The sequence below is a fragment of the Convolutriloba macropyga genome, unplaced genomic scaffold (assembly GCF_964194025.1).
Source record: "Convolutriloba macropyga unplaced genomic scaffold, txConMacr16.3 SCAFFOLD_957, whole genome shotgun sequence".
NCBI classification, from domain to species: domain Eukaryota; kingdom Metazoa; phylum Xenacoelomorpha; order Acoela; family Convolutidae; genus Convolutriloba; species Convolutriloba macropyga.
In genome coordinates, this window is record NW_027450641.1 from 25,776 (window position 1) to 45,858 (window position 20,083).

General features: G+C 39.8%; 1 protein-coding gene across 4 annotated transcripts in view; it reads left to right on the forward strand.

Moving 5' to 3' along the window:
- Positions 1–20,083, forward strand: part of LOC142356056 (uncharacterized) — a 29,400-nt gene that overhangs the window by 7,857 nt on the left and 1,460 nt on the right. For 3 of the 4 annotated variants that reach the window (XM_075408035.1, XM_075408037.1, XM_075408036.1), the window contains exons 3-9: positions 8,594–8,721; positions 9,217–9,349; positions 9,934–10,040; positions 13,421–13,655; positions 13,858–14,055; positions 14,636–14,889; positions 18,619–18,753. In XM_075408035.1, the coding sequence (XP_075264150.1) occupies positions 8,594–8,721; positions 9,217–9,349; positions 9,934–10,040; positions 13,421–13,655; positions 13,858–14,055; positions 14,636–14,889; positions 18,619–18,753 (1,190 nt within the window). The remainder of the gene's footprint in view (positions 1–8,593; positions 8,722–9,216; positions 9,350–9,933; positions 10,041–13,420; positions 13,656–13,857; positions 14,056–14,635; positions 14,890–18,618; positions 18,754–20,083) is intronic. The other variant, XM_075408038.1, reaches the window with a different exon arrangement.

The following is a 20,083-nucleotide window of genomic DNA, read 5'->3' on the forward strand; positions in this document are numbered from 1 at the left end:
GGTTTTCTCAGTCCACTCAAAGTCCATTCTAGGTCTTGTTTTTCTGCTTAGTCAAAGAAAACTCTTTTAATTGTACGTCAGGACTTGTCCTGCTATGTTTTTTTTACTTCGTAGAACTTTTTTTTCGCTTTACCCATTTTGCCGCTTTTTCGACATTATGCGTAAAATCTTTTTGACTTCTCTGGGTTAGTTTCACTCTTCTGTCATTCTGCTTAAAGTCCTTTTGTCCTTTTAAACAACAGCTGCTGAGCAAAGCAATTCAAAATGAAGAGAGTCAGTATAAAAAATCAAAGTCAGAAATAGAAACGGGATAAACCCATAAAGCCCATTTTTAGATGCCTGGTACTTGAACTTTGTTCTCATAAGTTTTTGTTACTATCTATAATGCTTATTGGTTTTGATACTGGACCCTGTAGCTTCTCACTGTCAGACAGGAGTTTGTTCAATTACGAAATGACATAAAAAAAATCGCACCTAAAAATGTTTTTGTACAAAAATCAATTTTTGTTGATATTTTCTTTTCTTTCAATCCCAATAGAGTTATGGGAATCAACGGCAGCTATTTTTCGGCAATCTGCCAGGTATGTTTTGAATTCCTCTAACGAATTCGAAACGCATTTGCTTGCAAGCTAAAGATTACCAACAGTAGAAATGGAAAAGACAATAAGAAAAGTGAAAATTTCGTAACAATTTTTGTGCACGAAAAAGCAAAGCGACATTTGTGTGTAGAAAAACAGATTTACCAAATGTTTTCATTTAACAGATGGTCGGAACAGAAATTTTTTAATAATGAATTTTTAATAAACAAAACCTGATGTTTCCACGGTGAAAATATGTAAAGTTTGGGCCTCTATGTAGAAACAAAATTTTTGTTGTTTATCAAAACAAGATTAAACAGACAAAGAGGGCGGTTGAAATTGACATGCACTAAGAACTGAACCAGAAAAGAAACTAAATTGAAGTATCGTTTGTTTGGTATTACAGCTGGACAATTTTTGAGCAGAAGTTAGTTGGCAATGATTGGACGCATTCATTGGAGTTTTAATTGCACGCTTATATTGAAGATAAGGAAATACAAAAGTAAGAATGATGGTAGTATAAGGAAAACATTTGGTTGGAAGCCATGAGTCTATTTGAAACGTACGGACGAACAGAAAAGTTTGTTTGAAAACGTTTTGGCAGAGAGAAACTCCTTTGCTAAGAAAAGACCGGTCAATTTTGCCGCCCCTGCCCCAACCCTTAAAATGATTCTTCCAGAAATACGATCTAAATCAAATGCAGACAAATTTTGCGCTAAACAATCTAGTACGCAATGAGAAAAACAGCGGTATTTTTCCGGCATCTAAAATCTGCTCATTTTGTCATTTTTAGATATACATGAAAAGTGATAACTGAAGTTTTTGTACGCTAACGAAAGATAAAACCGTTATACCAGGGTCATATCGCCTATCAACAGCCCCACTAAGACATGAAGAGTTCAAATTGGTTATCTTTCAATTTCAAAGTAGTAGCTCTGACAAAAATCCTTCAAGAAACAGCACCAGAAAGACCAATGTATTCCTAAATTTCGTCGCCATCATTGTGATTGTAAATAATTGCCAAAATTCAATTAAAAGCAAGATGCTACCTCCTCAGGGGAATTAAGAGCATCACTAGGGTTAATTGCATACGTTTCTACAACTAGAAATGAATGTAAACATGCATGAATGGACTCTCCTTGTAATTATTGAGCATAAAAAGTAAGTTTTGCTGAGTCCTGAAATTAGGAAACGAAGAAAACCACGGACCTCCAGTCATCTCAAGAAAACCAATACGTAAAATAAGCTAAAACTTGTGACCACTCTCGTAAGCCCACTATTTCATTTATAAAATGTAAAAGTGTACAATGTAATGGTTAAAATGTTCTAAATGAAACGCAACTAATTGTTGATGAAAACTGAATAGGCACGAAAAAAAAAACGTTCAGAAAGCGACTGAGCGCGAGAACGAGAAAGGACAGAATAGAGAAGAAAACTGTAGTGGAGCAGTTGGTTCTCAAAGAGAAAATTGTACTTATCGAGTGAGTTCTTCTTCAAAGAATATATTTTCGTATTCGCATTGGCTGAGACTACTAAGTTAATCAAAATCGTTACTTGCAAAGATTTTTAGTTTCGGGTCAGTAACATAGCTACTGGGAGGCAGAATTTATCAGAGCTTTTGAAATGAGTCCGAAGACGGTTGAATGAAGTTTGGGTGTTTCTTGATATATTGATTGAGCTAGTTTGAATTACTGTGGACAATTATTATGTCAAGACCAGATAGAAAAGTTACTCATGGATTGTTGAGGTTACTCAATTATTTGTCTCTGGCTACACTTTTACCAGCTTCTTTTAATATGTTCATTGATTGTTGATTGATATCAAACAAAGATTTTGTCAATTACATTAGTCCTGTTGATCTTTTTTTTTACAATTTTTCGCTTGGACGAGTTTCGTCTCACTCATTCGACTTTTTGACCTCAAAAACGGGATAACTAGGTAGCACCCAGTGGGGGTTACCTTTTCTTAGAGCATTTCAGCTCACTAGTCTCCAATTATGCTATTCACAGAAACTGTTTTTGGAGACTTATAATTATGATGTGAAGGGCGGTCCTTATACGTTGACCCCCCCCCAAAAGAGCTCCACTTCTTTTCACCCCCAATCGCCACCTGTTAGAATTTCGATCAAACTATAGTCTTAAACTTAGTGAGAATTAGAAAGAAAGTTTGACTTACCAGATTAGAAAGACAAGCAATTTGATTTTGATCAAAGAAATTATATAAATGAATCGTCGAGAAATGGTGCTGAGAATCAATATTCGGTTCAAATTGGTGAATCTAGATAACTATTATTAGAGTTTGATTAATTGATGTAAAATCTTCCCAGCATGTATTAAATGATGATGATATCTCCGGAAGTGTGAATGAATTCTTAGAAAAGTGCAAATGCATTCCATTTATGGTTCCCTTTGCGACTGATTTGCAGAAGCAAACCATATTGGGTAACCTTTGCGACCCCCACTATAAATCACGGTGCTAAGATTAGTTTTGTATCTTGACTTTTTCACACTGATAATGGGTATATATACAGCTGATTTTTGAGTCCTTTTTCATCCCCAAATTCAAATCACCATCTTGATCTAATAATCAGATCTCTCCTGTAAATCTCTAAATTCTAATGTAAAATATCATTTTGTTATTCTCTCATTTTTGAGAAATTAATTCTTTTACTTAGTTAAAAACGCTTTTTTATTCCGCTTGCGAAAGTCCATAACCCAACAGGTTATGGGCCCAGCAATTTTTTAAGTCATAAAATTAATTTCCAAAACAAAACTAATTTGTTGTTTGACAGTCGTAATCCTTTTCTGCTTAGTACCTTTTCTTTTCACAACTGTTTTGCCTGCTCAAACTTCAATGGATCAACAGACAGTGAAGCTGCTGACCTACACAGGAAAGGCACAGGACTTTCCAATCTGGAGCACAAGATTTGTGGCGATGATGCAGACGAAGGGACTCTACAAATCACTACTGGGGACAGAGGAGCAACCCAATGAGCCTGCGCCACTGGCTAATGGGGCAACCAATCTGGCACTGACTCTAGATGCAACAACCCTCATGCTGATGAGACATGACTGTGTGGGAGATGACGGCATTGGAGATGGAGCAAAGGCTTGGAAGCTTTTGCAAGAGAGATTTCAGAGTGTGGAGACGCCGACAGTGGTGACTTTAGTGGCACAGCTTGCTCGACTGCAGCTCGAGGATTCTGAGGATTTGGACAGCTTCTTCATCAGAGGACAGGAGTTGCTCACAAGGCTACAAGAAGCAGGGGAAGCAGTCTCAGAGACCCTCTTCAACGCCTTGGTCCTCAATGGTCTGCCAATGAGGTATGAAAGTTTTGTAATACAGGAAAGCTTCAACCCGGCAACGAACTTCACAGAGTTCAGGAAAAGGCTGCAGAACTTTCATGAGAGCACGGTGCAGAGACACAAGGGACAAAGTGGTTCAGTGGCACTGGCAGTGAAGCGTGACTTCAAGAAGGGACCCAAGAAAGGAAACTGCTTTGTGTGTGGGATCCCTGGACACTTTGCCAAGGACTGCAGGAAGAAGGAGACAGCACAATGCAGCAAGTGTGGTGAGAAGGGTCACCTAGACAGGGCATGCAAGAGACAAAGAGATGGAGGCAAACATGAGTCAGTGGCAATGGGTCCAACATTGGCTACACCAGACGAGGAATGCTGGGCAGCTCTTACCCAGTGGAAGACAGCAGGCATGCTAGTGGACAGTGGTTGTACAGATCACATAGTGACGAACATCGATGCGTTTCTGGACTTTGTGCCCATTCAATCAGTGGTCAGAAATCCCAACGGAGAGGCTTCCAGAGTGGTGGGCAGAGGCTGTGTGAGGATCAGCATACCCTCAAACAAAGGGGAATTCCAATGCGAACTCAAAAATGTTCTGTGTGTGCCGGACTATTCTTCAAACCTCCTATCAGTCTCAAGATGCACGGAGTGGGGACATAGTTTCACTTTCGAGAGAGGAAACAGCTGCATGAAACTCCAGAAGGGAACTCGGGTAAAACTAACACAAGAAAATAATTTGTTTTACTTACCCTGCAGCGTTCTAGAATTCAAGATGAGTTCCTACAGCGTGAAACTTGACAGTGCAAGGAAGTGGCACAGACGATTGGGTCATTTGAATCAAGCGGATGTGGTCAGGAATGCACCAGAGACAGTGGGGGAACTCGATGATGTTTGCAATGTGTGTGCATTGGCCAAGATCACAAAGACTCCAGTACCAAGAGTGGCAGAGACCCAAGCAGAAGAGAAGCTGGAGAGGGTGTTCACAGACGTGATGGGACCTTTCAGAGTAGAGTCACTGTCAGGGTTCCGGTTCTGCATAGTGTTTGCAGACCAATACACGAAGTTTGTGTTTGTGGACTTGCTTAAGGCAAAGAGTGAAGCACTGGCCAGCCTGAAGAAATTTGTTCTCAGTGTGGGGACACCCAAGAAGCTGAGGCAAGACAATGCGAAGGAGTTTCTCTCAGAGCAGTTCGAGACGTACTGCTTATATGCAGGCATTCTACAGGAGAAGACCATACCAGAGACGCCACAACAGAATGGGTTAGCTGAGAGGTGCAACAGGACACTGCTGGAGATGGCAAGATGTTTGCTCATTGACTCAGGACTTCCAAAGATGATGTGGGGAGCAGCAATTCTTCACGCAGCAAGGATCAGAAACTTGGTTGTGAGACGAGGAGAAGAAAAATGCCCAGCAGAGCTGATGAGAGGTATAAAACCTAAGCTTCCAATTAGTAAATTATCTATTTTTGGTTGCACAGTCTTCATGAGGAAGAGGGACAGAGAAGTCAGCAAACTTGAACCCAAGGCACTGGAAGGAAAGTTTGTGGGTTACACTGAAGGAGAAAACGGATACCTGGTGTACATACCCAACACACGCAAGGTGATGGCAGTTCGAGATGTGATCATCAAGGAGTCTGAAGTGGGCTCAATCCCTGACAACAAAGAAACGGCGGACCTACTAGATGATGGGTCGGAACTGTGAATCTGCCACCCAGATGATGGTCATCAAGACGATGACAACAGAGACAGACAGGACACATCTACTGCAATAAAGGAGGAGTGGCATGACGCAGGGAGCGTGAATACTCAAGAAACAACACTGAGACAAGAGGCCTCGGATGTTGGAGAAACAGCACTAGATGAAGAATCTACTGCAACAAGAGGGAGTCACAGAGACTCAGATTCACTGGAAGACAGTGACACAGAAGACTTCTCACAGTTAGAGACAGTTGGCTTCAATGAAGATGCACTGGAACACGCGGACAGAGCGGAGCCCAGACGAGGGACACGAGCAAGGAATGTTCCGCAATTTTTTGGAGAAGTAAGGACCCATCTTGCTGTGACTGAGGGCGACTATGTGGAACCCAAAACAGTCTACGAAGCCAAGCAGGGTGACGATTGGGACCAGTGGCACCGGGCAATGAAGGACGAGGTCAAGGCACTCCAAGACAACGAGACTTGGAACCTAGTGAGACCACCCACAGACAGGGACGTCATACCGGGCAAATGGGTTTACAAAGTGAAATTGGGACCCAGTGGTCAAGTGGACAAATACAAAGCGCGCTATGTGGCGAAAGGCTTCAAACAAGTGGAAGGACTGGACTACTTTGAGACTTTTGCGCCTACCTGTAAGCCAGAGACATTCAGAATTCTACTTCAGCTATCAGCGAAGCAAGGCCATGTGATGCACCAATTTGATGTCAAGACTGCTTTCCTGCACTCACCAATCGAGGAAGAAGTGTATCTGGAACAGCCTCAGGAGTTTGTAAAACGCGGATCAGATGGGGAGAAGTTAGTATGTCGACTAAATAAATCAATTTATGGTTTGAAACAGGCTGCTAACAACTGGTACAAAGAGCTGGCAAACTTCCTACTGAGACAGGGGTTCACCAGAAGCAGGAACGATCACTGCTTGTTCGCAAGATCAGAAGCAGAGGATCACACCTTCATCTTGGTCTGGGTTGACGACATCATAGTAGCATCAAGAAGTATGACAGTGGTCTCTGATGTCAAGAAGGCACTAGAAGCAACCTTTCACATGGAAGACAGATGGAGACTACACTGGTTTCTGGGTCTAAGAATCAGACGAGAAGAGGGCAAAGTCACAGTCGACCAAGAACGCTACATAGAAGCAATGCTTGAGCGGTTTCAAATGGATCAATGCAAACCCTCAAGAACTCCAGCTGATTTGAATTTGAAACTTCAGACAGCACAGAACGGAGACGAAGAAGTGGACCAGTGGTTGGATCACTTCTGTATCTGGCCAAACAGACGAGGCCAGACATCATGTTCACAGTCAACATTCTGTCCAGACACATGAATGCACCTACCAATCAACACTGGATGTGCGGAAAACGACTTCTGCGATATCTTCAAGGTTCAAAAGGTTTAAAACTTACTTACACAAAAGAGGCTAGTTATGATTTAGTGGGGGAAAGTGATGCAGACTGGTCTGGAGACGTGAATGCCAGAAAATCAACAACGGGCTATTACTTCAAGCTCAACGGACGTGGCGCAGCACTCAGCTGGGGTGTCAAGAAGCAGGCCACAGTTGCTTTTTCTTCATCAGAAGCAGAATATCAGGGCATGGCAGCAGCAGTTCAGGAAGCACTCTACCTGAAACAACTTCTAGAGGATTTTGGCATCCAACAGAAACGTCCAATAGCAATTGGAGAAGACAACCAAAGTTGTATCAGACTCTGCCAAAACCCAGTCATGCACAAAAGGAGCAAGCACATCGAAACAAGTTTCACTTCATCCGGGACAAAACAGAGGATGGGACTATTTCAATTCATTACGTTCCTACAGACAAAATGGCAGCGGACATCTTCACAAAGTCCTTACCCGTTTCGAAAGTGGAAACATTCAGAGCAGTTTTGATGGGAACAGACTCTACGCAATCAGCTCAAGTCTGAGTGGGGGTGTTAGAATTTCGATCAAACTATAGTCTTAAACTTAGTGAGAATTAGAAAGAAAGTTTGACTTACCAGATTAGAAAGACAAGCAATTTGATTTTGATCAAAGAAATTATATAAATGAATCGTCAAGAAATGGTGCTGAGAATCAATATTCGGTTCAAGTTGGTGAATCTAGATAACTATTAATAGAGTTAGATTAATTGATGTAAAATCTTCCCAGCATGTATTAAATGATGATGATATCTCCGGAAGTGTGAATGAATTCTTAGAAAAGTGCAAATGCATTCCATTTATGGTTCCCTTTGCGACTGATTTGCAGAAGCAAACCATATTGGGTAACCTTTGCGACCCCCACTATAAATCACGGTGCTAAGATTAGTTTTGTATCTTGACTTTTTCACACTGATAATGGGTATATATACAGCTGATTTTTGAGTCCTTTTTCATCCCCAAATTCAAATCACCATCTTGATCTAATAATCAGATCTCTCCTGTAAATCTCTAAATTCTACTGTAAAATATCATTTTATTCTCTCATTTTTGAGAAATTAATTCTTTTACTTAGTTAAAAACGCTTTTTTATTCCGCTTGCGAAAGTCCATAACCCAACACCACCTCTGCAACTCGTTTAGGCAAAGACCCCCTCCCAACGTTGTCCTCCAATCAGTTCCCCGCTCCGCCCTGGTGCGCCCACCCCTCCCCCCCCCCCCTTTGCGCTCACCTCGGGCCGCTTCAATTAAGCTAAAACTAGTCTCAGTAAATCATGGCTAGCTACTGACAAAGCCTACCGCTCGCCGGTCGTTTGAGAGCAATTTGCCCGACGTTAGTCGGTTATATTCAATTCATTTATCCGGAGTGAAGTTTTCAAGCAGCCGAGAGAGCAACTTTTTCGGGGACAACACAGTACACTCCCAACAACAAGAGGAACCACCAAACAAATTTTTTCGAATTTTGATAGTATTTTGGGCGCTAGTCGGTGCCCAGCTAGAAGCCTTCTAACGACAAAATACACCACGCAATTCTCATAATTATCGCAGAACACAAAGGACGCCAATTTAATTGATATTTTGGTGCATAGGAGTCGAAGAACTTTGCGGACAAGTTGGCCCCTTTGGTGTCAGGGGAGAGGGGCTCCAAGTGGGTGATCAATGTCTGGCAGGTGCAAGTGGTGGCCATGGACTTCGGAATCATCAGACAACTCGAAAAGTAAGAGGAGATTATTTAAAACACTCACGTGCACATTTTAAAATGCCGAAAGTCTGCAGTGCCAGAAGTCAAAATGCCAGAAGTTGCTACATAGCCAGAAGTTGAATTTCGCTGACTTTCGTCGTTTTAAAACGTTCGCGTTTCGTGTTTTAAGCATGGTTAAGTGACTCTGCAGAAGTCACTTCGAAATTCTGACTTAATATCTCGAACCGCTTCGCGGTTCTCGATAAACGGCAGCAGTTCTCAATTACTTCAAGCAGAGTCACTTAACCATTACTTATTAAATTAGTTCACCTTCATTAATTGAAAGAGATTAATTGAGTTGAGGTTTCTGTAAAGTGTTGATTTTCGTCAGATTTAAACTAAAACAAAGTTTTCTTTCACAAAATTGATCCGAACAACTCCAACGCATTCTTTTCGATTGATATTCTGAGTTGCACTCACAAATTCTAACCAAAGATCAGAGTCAATTTCGAGTAAAATTTTGCGTAATAGTATTTTTCTGGATAGATCCGAGAGTGGCGATGGGGATGCAGTGTGTTTCCCTCAAGCATGGATGGACATCATAACTGCTCTCTCACAACATCTCAGAATACTCGACATAGTGTTCGACATGGCACAGCTGCAGGTACCCCAGTGATAAAAAAAATTTAAAATCTTGCAAGATTCTTGCAAGATTTCGAATCCGGGCTAATTTTCTTTTCATTGAATTAGGTTTTGTAATTTGTTTAATAAGCAACAAACTGCTTCAAAGATGTTTCCTAAAACATTTGAGCACCGATTTATTTTTTTGCCTTGATTGATATTTCTAAAGATTCTTGCAAGTTTTGAATCATTTTGCCAGATTTTTGCAAGATTTGAATCCGCTCATCACTAGGGTGTAAACAGCAGGAAAAAACAACTTTGTTTTATTTGACTCCAATGTCATCTTTGTTCTTTGTATTTACGTCCCTGGTCAATTAGCGCAGTTTTTTTCGATAAAATATGAGAAAAGGTTGAGCATGGTCTTTTCGTAATTCAAGGTCTGAACCTGGTGACGGCTATGTTGCAAGGTCCTGCAACTCCACCTGAAAAGCATTGAGCAACTTAAGAATAGGAACTGTTTCGTTCCTAATGGAACTCAACGACATTTTTAGCAGCAAAAACAGTTAAAAATAACAACTTTTCAAAAAATTACTACAAATTTGGTCGCATTCACTGCTGTAAATTTAGATCAGCAATGCGCACCAGCTAGATGCGGGGACAGGTGATCTACAAATGGTGTTTCCTATCCTCAAAATGTGCTCCTTGTGCTCAAAATTGACATCTCTCAGAATCAGGTCAGTCTAAGCTTAACAGTTTGCTCGAAACTTTTAACAACTGGCGTCACATTCAAAACCTAATTCTCTGCCGGAATCAAAATAAGCTCACTCGGTAACTGCGAGCAACAATTTGAGAATTTGAATCTATTCTATTCTCCCGCCATATAATTTGAATATTTAGGATAGAGGCCTATCTTATTTATAAATCTACAAGTTTCCTTAGAATTTTTCAATAATTCACTGAAAAAAAAACTACTGGGAGGACCATTAATTTCACAAACCTATTGCTCTTAGATAGAATTTAAAAAAATTTCAAGTCCTCCACTCAATCCCTAAAGAAAGTTTGTAGAGGTGCTATTAAACTTTACACAATTGCCAATAGCATAAAGTGAGAATATGCATCTGCTTTCTGTGATATTCCATAGTTCTCAATAGTTTAATTATCAATGAAATTATGTGGTGCTTCTCCGATTGGGATGGAAATAGCTTCTTAACAAATTCAATTGGGTACATGAGCAACCGGGATGCTTAAACAAGATTGCACATAGCGTAAAAAGCTCGTCGGTGTTCACTCCACAACTCAACAAGACGAGTTATCCTTCTTAAAAGATCACTAAGCCATAGTCTATGAGGTACTTAGTGTGACTGAAGACCTTGGAGAGCCTACTTGGCTCACCTGTCAATTTCTCAAGGTTTAACCTAGCCTGTCAACTCTTCTACGAGGAGGCAATCTTACTTTCAAAGATACTCTGAAGAACAAGTCATCTTTGATGTGAACGTTTTTCTGTTATCTTGTATTTTTGATTTTTCGAAACCTAGCAGCCTACTTGTTGACTGGTTGATTGCTAAACAAAACAAAAGACAACCAAAAAAAGAAAATCTGTATTAGAAAAAGCTACGCCTTAGAATCACTTTGTTTTTCTATCAGTTTGATTTCAAGCTACAAATTACTCCTTACGAACTTTTTTTTAAAGAGCGCAACAATTGTTAAAGAGCGCCAATCTTTTTTAAAAGAATACTATTTTTCAGTGATTTGGAAACAATCACTTTAGGTTTTTTAGGGATAGAGAAAATGTTAAATCTAAACTAATAGAATTACGTGTTTGCATCGAAATGTTTCTAAAAAATAAAATCCCATCAAAGATTGTAAAATTAAGAAAAAAAGTACCTGAGTACCGTTTCTGTAACGAAATTTTTACTAATAACAAAAAGTCATCGCGAGATCTGATGACTCCTTCGTCAATACACAATTTTAAACTATACTCAAAATTGTTCTGGCATAAATAGGCATGTATACGGCTGGTCTGCGTGAGATTGAGTTATTTTACTCCAAATTTTGCTGAAGACAAATTTTCTTCTACGGGAAAGTTGCTTTTTCAGGGAATGGTTAAGGACCGCCATTCATAACTTTGATATCATTACTCCTTATGTTGGGCTTCTAAACCTTTTCTTGTGGATGAAAGTTTGAAGACAGACAAGTAATTGAATCTTTATCTAAATCGATATCAACTTATTCAACAATTATCACCCTTTTAGGTTATTTCGTAATTATTATCTTTGTACAGTTTCAAAGAATTTACGGATCCTTTCCGTTTGTATCTCTCCCCTCCCTCCAGCTGAGTGGGCGCATATTATTTGCGCCCCCCATACGCACGCGCCATATTTTTACATAATGGCTTACTATGTAATGACAGGTGCTCTGTAACTGGGGTGTGCATAACGTACGGGGGGGGGGGGCAAAAATGAAAAAGATCCGAATTTTCTTTTGGGTTGAGAGTTATTCAAGGTCAGAATCAAGTTTGTTCTATTGCGAAAAAGGCTTAAGTTAAATTTTCTTTCCTACATCAGCCAGCTTTTTGGGTATATAACTCCACTCCCCCAGGCGGACGTGCTATTTTTTGTTTTATCGTGATATGTGACAGCACAAATTGTAATTGGAGGCAATAAACAACCCTGTGGGGACAGAGTAGATCCAAGAATTTTCTCTGAATAAGCCTGATCAGTGTCCTTAAATACCCGGGTTGAAGTTTCTTTGATTTCATACAAGGATCATATATGATTTCATACTGTCCATACTTGATTTCTTAGTACGATCCTTGTATGAAACCAAAGAAATCATATATATCCTTGTATGATTAGCAAGAAATCATATATGATCCTAGTACGAATACCAAGAATCATAAATCTATTTTTAAAAAAAATCTTTAATCATTTATGTTTTTTTTTGTTTTTATTCGGTAGGGCATCACCTATATGATTCCACGGCATCACATTGTGATCCACCAAAAGACCCTAACGTACAATATCAATTGCAACTTGGGCACAAAATAAAAGAGTAAGTCCAAACAAATAACAAAATTTTTGACATACTCTGAGGCCAGTTTATACACATAAATGTTGATTTATAAAAAAAAATTAATCAAGAAAAAAACTGCATATCACGTCAAATTAGTTTTCTGAATACGTTTAAACCATAAATTTTTTCTTTTAGAGCACACAAAGAATCAAATGTGGATTGCACATGCGATATAATATTTTAATAAGTCCTCTGACTACATTATACGAGAATTTGTGGCACCAGTCAATGTATTATGTGTCATATATGACCTTGTATGAAATCCAAGAAATTTTTTCAACTTCAATGGAAAATCAAAATTATACAGTTTTTAGTCTTTGAATTTTTTTTTTTGTATGATCCTTGTATGATTTCTAGGAAATCATATATGGTCCTTGTATGACTACCAGGAATTCATACAAATCATATATGACCTAGTATGATTACTAAGAATCATATATGACCTAGTACGAAATCAAAGAAAGTTGTATGATCGTTGACCCGGGTAGTTGTGTCTTTCCCATCATAGTCCCCCCATGAAATTATAGTCCCCCGTTATGGTATAATTACCATGAATGGGGGTGCTATAGGTTATCTGACCACTAAGCTGGGGCGGGTCTATAGTGGGAAAGACCCAAATAGTTTGCTTTTGACTACAAGAAAATTTCTCAAGCAACTTTGCTTACAAACAGTTAACCAGTTGATGACTAAACTTCATGTGAAATATGTTAGATCAAAGACTGGATCAATTATACCTACCAATCATTTATCTTCCACAGCGTTTCGATTACAATTCCTTATCATTTACTTCCAATATATTTCGACATATGTTTTTTTCTTCTCTTTATATAACAATTCGGAAATCACACGTAAATAAAATGTTTGTTTCAATTCCATACGTGTGAATAAACTTTTGCACTGATTTTAATTAAGCATTAAGCGGCTGGAGTATCCACTAAAATTTATACAAACGATAAAATTGTAAAATTATCTTCCACGGAGGGTTATAATCTACCGGGGAAGAGAAATTAGTGGCGATAACTCTGCTTCCTCTGTTCTCCAGGTGTGAAGTGATTCCGGGACTAATAAGTGACACCCCATATGACGTAGTGTTCGACTCCGCGGGTGACGATAATAGTCTACGAAGTGGGGGTGAATTCTGTCTCAAACTCAAGGAGATCATCCTCAAGGGAGTTAAGGCCAATGTGGCACTGGAACTGGTCAGGTACAATACTGACAATCTGGACAAGTTTCACTGGCAACTGTACGAGTCAGATCCGAAGTCGGCGAATGTTCAGGTTTGAAATAAATGAGCAACAAGCAATTGACAAAAAATAATTTTGATATTTAATTGGTCGCTTTATTATGCAAGATATGTCTCTTACGAGAGGAAATATCGTTTTACAAGATTTTCTGTCAAAATACAGGAATATGCCTGAGATATTATTCAAAGTTTAGATGCTAGAAACTGACAAATTTTAGCGCAAATTTATTTTTTAGAGCCTGATGCGTTACCTGTGTCAGATTAAAGACACCCGAGAGTTGGAGATATTTGCCAGCAATCTCTGTGAGGAAGACGAGGATGATTTGTTTCACGTGTCGCCTGAGGCTCTGGAAAAACTGGAAAAGATCAGAACTTACATGTTCACAATGGATCCCAAGGCCATACACTCACTCTCGTCCATAATCATGTCAAAGGTAGGGGGTTATGTTCGACAGTTTACAGTTTCAATAGTATACGAGAGCATACAAGTATAGTCAACCTGAGGTTGAGCTCAGAAAACTTGGGCCAAACCAAATTCTGAATGATCAGTTATGTCGAGCTGAAGTCTTTTCAGGGACAATTTTAGTAGAGCATATTATTTTCATACCACTTTTGAGTCGAGCATGGCCTTTGCATAATTCGAGGCTTAAACCTGGGAGTCCAATTGAAATTTGTTTTTGCAAATACCTTTTTTGTTAAAAATTTAGTTGTATTTGTAGGTGTTTGCATGCATATTTAATAAGACTTAAAAATTAGGCGACATATAATAAAGAGGAAAACTATGCAATTAGTATGTTTCACCAATTCAGAGAAACGTTAAGAAACAGAATTTTAGTTAGTTTGGAGACTGATAATTTTGCGTGAAATTTTCATATTTTCTTGGAAGCATGAAAACTGCGCTATATTATATTAGAGATTTTCAAACAATTTGCGCTCAGTTTCGGTTAACTCCAGGAACTTATCTGTTCATCAACGTAATTAAAAATTTTTTGTGGAAAATAGACAAAATTTTAGGTTGACAAACTGAGGGACTTGACAGTGTGGTGTGAAGACGAGATTCCAGAAGACAGAGCAGATCTTGTCCTGTTGTTCATGGGATTCGTTGCCTCGTGTCAACGGAACCTGAGGAAACTGTGTTTGGGACTCCCATTGTGCAACACGAACGTCTTCGATCATGTCAAGTCAATCTTGTCCTGTTGTTCCAAACTCGATTCCTTCATATTCGGGATCCACCGAGTGCAGGACATGGAGACAATGAATAGTTTGAGGTGAGTTGATCAAATTAAATTACACTCTTTTCTGGTGTGAATCACACAAAAAGCGCGTTTTTCTACCCAATTTCTCGTGTAAAAACGGGCACACAAATTTAGGCCCATTTACATGAGAAATCAGGTTAAAATTTTGACAATTTTTGGGCGTAGAAAAACAATTTTTACATGTCATCCTGCTCAACTTGTATTTCAAGAGTTGTAATTTATCGCTCCCAAACGGAGTTTGTAGCAATTATATTAGTCCTGAGGCCTTTTTCAATACGCGTTTTCGTTTGAAAACAGGTATCGCCCGCAGGGCATCAAGTTCTATAAGAGCATTTCAGCTGACCAGAAGCTAAGTATGCAATTCACCGAAACTGTATTTGAGACAAATTTATGGTGTGAAGAGCGGTTCTTATATTTTGACGTTCCCCGTCAGCCCCCCTTTTCATCCACGATCTCTACCCCCTGCATATCGTAACACCCATAACACAGCGCGCTTGATCCCATCGCGCACTCACTAACGCCCTTTTGAATTGAGATAAAGCTAGCCTCACTAACCGTTCGCCAGTTGTTTGAGAGCAATTCACCCGACGCTATTCGGTTATGTTTCACTAATTCAACATACCCGTAAAATTGCTCCACAATAGCTAGCATTGATTCCAATAAACCCGAATAGGAATGAAAGAGTTGTTGAACAAGCTTTGAACAAAGGCATGGCGAAACATTGACGAAGTACCCGTACCTTGGTCACAGTGAGGTGCAGTGCTGTACCATTGACTTTCAATAGTAACCATTACTGAACCAGACAGATACAAGTGTAAATACATCTGCCAGTCTGCCCAGACTACATTAAGAAACATCCCACTCTGTTCCTCTTCTTCGCAGCCTAATTTACATTCTTGGTCAAATCTGCACAGAATGTTTCACCGCCAGACTGTGCAGACAAAGAACTCACAGACTGCACATAGCAAATTTTGAAAATTTCGAATAACTGGTGTCATGCATAAAATTTTTAAGATAGCGATACCCTGAACAGCCATTCTAGCTCTATCTAAACCATATTGGTGCTTTCATCTAAACCATATATTGGTGCATCGGCGGAGGTCGGTAGCGGAGGTCGGTAGCAGAGGTCGGTAGCGGAGGTCGGTAGCGGAGGTCGGTAGTGAAGGTCGGAGGCGGAGGTCGGTAGTGGAGGTCGGAGGCGGAGGTCGGAGGCGGAGGTCGGTAGCGGAGGTCGGTAGCGGAGGTCGGTAGTGGAGGTCGGAGGCGGAGGTCGGTAGCGGAGGTCGGTAGCGGAGGTCGGTAGTGGAGGTCGGAGGCGGAGGCGGAGGTCGGTAGCAGAGGTCGGAGATCGGTAGTGGAGGTCGGTAGCGGAGGTCGGAGGCGGAGGTCGGTAGCGGAGGTCGGTAGTGGAAGTGGCGCGCTTGACTTCAGGAATTTGGCGCGCATACTGTGAGCTCATGTAGAATTCGTTGACGAAGTGATGAGTGATGAGGAAAGTGTTAGAGAACTAATTAAAGAACTACATTCAACCGAACTGATGAGTGAAGATGAAAGTGTTGTACAGAGAACTAATTAAAGAACTACATTCAATTGTTTGCTTCTTCGAATTTCAAATTTAAACTCTTTCCTTTTCCTTTTCCAGTTTAGTAGCAGTTTAGTAGCAGTTTATGTCTCAAACATTGAAAAGCATGAAAATGACAAATATATGAGGTATAACAGACATAATTAAGATAGCCGAGACTAAAGGCTTTAAACAATTATTATCCCTGCTCAAATAGAGGGCATTCGGTAAATAGCCCTACTCAGATAGAGGGCATTCGGTAATTAGCCCTACTCAGATAGAGGGCATTCGGTAATTAGCCCTACTCAGATAGAGGGCATTCGGTAATTAGCCCTACTCAGATAGAGGGCATTCGCTAATTAGCCCTACTCAGATAGAGGGCATTCGGTAATTAGCCCTACTCAGATAGCGGGCATTCGGTAATTAGCCCTGCTCAGATGGAGTGCATTCAATAATTAGCCCTGCTCAGATGAAAGGCAGTCGGTAAGTAGCTCTGTACACCAGAGAGGCAGTATGGTCTAAAATAATGCTCAGATAAAAGGCAGATGGGTGCTAATTGTCTCAATTTATCTCAGTCTATTCAGGCAAATCTCGGACATGAACAGAGTAATGGTCAGCTTATGAAATCAGAATGAAGATCGTATGATTCAGCCCTGATATTAATCAACAGCTGTGTCCGGGTAACAGTCAGCGCAGCGTTGTAGCCGGCTGAGAAGATGAGTTCACTAAGCTATTCGTGAACTACCCATTGTAAATCAGTACTAAGTCAGATAAGCTCAGTGGTAAAAAAAACAGTACTGAAACATTTCAAAGTATGTTAATGTCTTTTTTTTCCACATTAAGCAATACAACATTGCAGACTCTAAAAGGCGAAAATTTGGTATAAAATTAGGAAACAAAAGAAATTCAGAAATCTTTCTCCTATAAGTAACGAAAAAGCCGCCACTTGTAATAATTAGAGATTGGTACCCGATGGTGGGCTAAAATTTTATGTGAACCTTCAATTTGCAATAAAAATTAATTTTAAGCAGCGGTTTTAATTTAAAAATTCTTGCATTCACTGCATGTTTTGCTAATTTTCCGGTCCTAGCTTAGCAGGCTTAACTTAATGGCCCGGTACAATATCGTTATCGTTCGATTAGGTCTAGATTCAATTAGGTCTTGATGGACTATATATTTTCATCGCTAACAACTGCTTTAAACTTCGTACGAGATTAAGTAAACTTGGTTCAATCGTCTTTGATAAATTATTTTATCTAAAAATTAGAATAACTGACTAACATCGAGAAAATTGTTCATGCAACCAGCGAGGGGTTGGCTGCGGTAATAGCCAGTTGCGGCTAAGGGATACAAGCATTAGAACGTGTATTAGGGGGTTGGGTTCACGGAGTTGCGTTGAGATGGTGGGATTCAGGATGTTGCGAATCGGAGTTGCGTTGAGATGGAGGGGGGTTGGGAGGGTTTGGCGTAAAATTCGAAAACAAAGCAACGTCTTCTGAGAGCAGTTCGCCCGTTAGTGGACTATGTTTATTGTTTTTAATACTATTTACAAAATAATCAAATTTTCTAGAAAGAAATAAACGGCTGGGGCTTTTTCAATTCTAATGAAAAGCGTTCAAATGTTTTTTAATTGCTCTCAAACGAAGTTTGGAGCAATTATATTAGTCCTGTGGTCTTTTGCATGCAATTTTTTGTTCGACCGTTTTTTTGTCTGACTCAGTTGACTTTTCATCCTTAAAAATAGGATCAACAGGACTCACGGAGGGCATTAACTGCCCGAGCAGCTCTCTTAGAGCATTACGACTCATTAGTCGCTAAATGAGCGATTCACCGAAACTGGTTTGACATTTTCAGGTCGTCAAGGGCGGTTCTTAGTGTTAAAAAATTGACTTTCCAGTCACCCTGTCTACCCTTCTCCAACCAGGCGATTTGGACCTCCCTCGTCCAGATCTCCCAACCCCCATCGCGTGAACCCCCCCCCCCACCACTCAACTCACCCCCCGCAATGCTAGTATCCCTCAGAAGTACCGGCTGACTACTACCGAAGCCAATCACTCGCCGGTCGTTTGAGAGCAATTTTCTCGACGTTAGTAGGTTATGTTCCTTTTACGTTTATAATTAGCCCCTCCAATTTGGGGACAAAATCTAACCAAACAATTCACAATATTTGCTGTTTCCAGGAATAAATACAAACATTTCTATCCTGTGGAGGCCTGGAGACACCTCTCCCGAGATACCGTGGATCAGACAGTGCGTGGGTGGTACGAGGTCAAGTGCGCTCTCAGCCATAAGGAAAATTTACCATCCAAAAAACACAGGAAACTGTTTCCCTAACATTCGAATCCCTTAAATCCGAATTTCTTTAATTCAAAAACCCTAAAACATCAGATAGTAGTACCCTTTGGTGATACCAAAATGATAGCCAAAAACTATTTTTATTACTTTTTGAATAGCTTTGATGAAAATTTTGACTCTCCCTTTTCAGTTATACTTTGAATTTCCGAACAGCAATGAACATAGCTGGCAGATTGCCGGAATAGACCTGCGTTCCGTTTAATAGAGATAGGAACAGATCTAAATTTGAAAAAAAATCGACGCCTCTCAAAAAGCTAGGTAAAAACCATCCAGCGATAAATTAATAAAGGTTGTTAAAATTCATCAAGCAGAAGCCTATTATTAGGGGCCTTTACTGCATATATGAGTTCCTTTGACCTTAAACTAATTCAAATTAAACTTTTAAAGTGCAAAAGTCATTTTATTGAGTGAGGTAAGTCACGTATGACTAAAATCTTATCACGCCAATGATCCTAAAACCTCCGCTAGAGAGAGAGAGAAAGAGAGAGAGAGAGAGAGAGAGAGAGAGAGAGAGAAATGACGTCACGCGCACAAACACCGTGAGGAAGAAGTGACTCAGAAAAACTGACTTCTACAGATTTGCTGCGTGAACAAATGTAAAACGAAACAGCGTCAGACAACGAAACAAAAAAACATGGCCAGAAGAATTCTCGAAGCGACTCGAATCGTCGGAACTTCACTAGAAAAACCGCAAACAAAGCCGAAACCATTATTTTTTGTCTGAAAACAGTTGATTTTTACCGCACCTGATTCGAAGAAAATGTTTCGTAAAAATTTTATACCTCATAACGAGAAAGAGTTGAGCATTGACATCGTTGAAACTAGCTAACACAAAAGCATGTACGACATCAATTACGGATCATAGGAAAAGACTAAATTTGAATTTACAGGCATAATTTTGACAAAGACACTTTATGATATCTCGATACAGCAAACTTTCATATTACTAAAAACATCTGGTAACATTGAAAACTGGCCAAAATTCTGAGGATGGAAAACATTCACAGGCTCAAAAAACTGAAAGGCTGAAAGTTGTCACGAAATATATAATTTTTTAAAAACTCGGAGCTCCGCAATTAACCCTACGACTCAAAAGACACAATCGGAAAGGATAAGGCAGAAACCAAATTGCCTTCTTCAAAAAAGAAAACTAAAATTAAGAGGACTCAACAAAACACCAAAAAATTCTTTTGGCGTCAAAGCACATAAGAATTAGGACAGAAAAAAGATACATTTCTCTGTTAATGGAGATAGCAGACAAAATGAACTCAAATATATAGCAAAATTAAA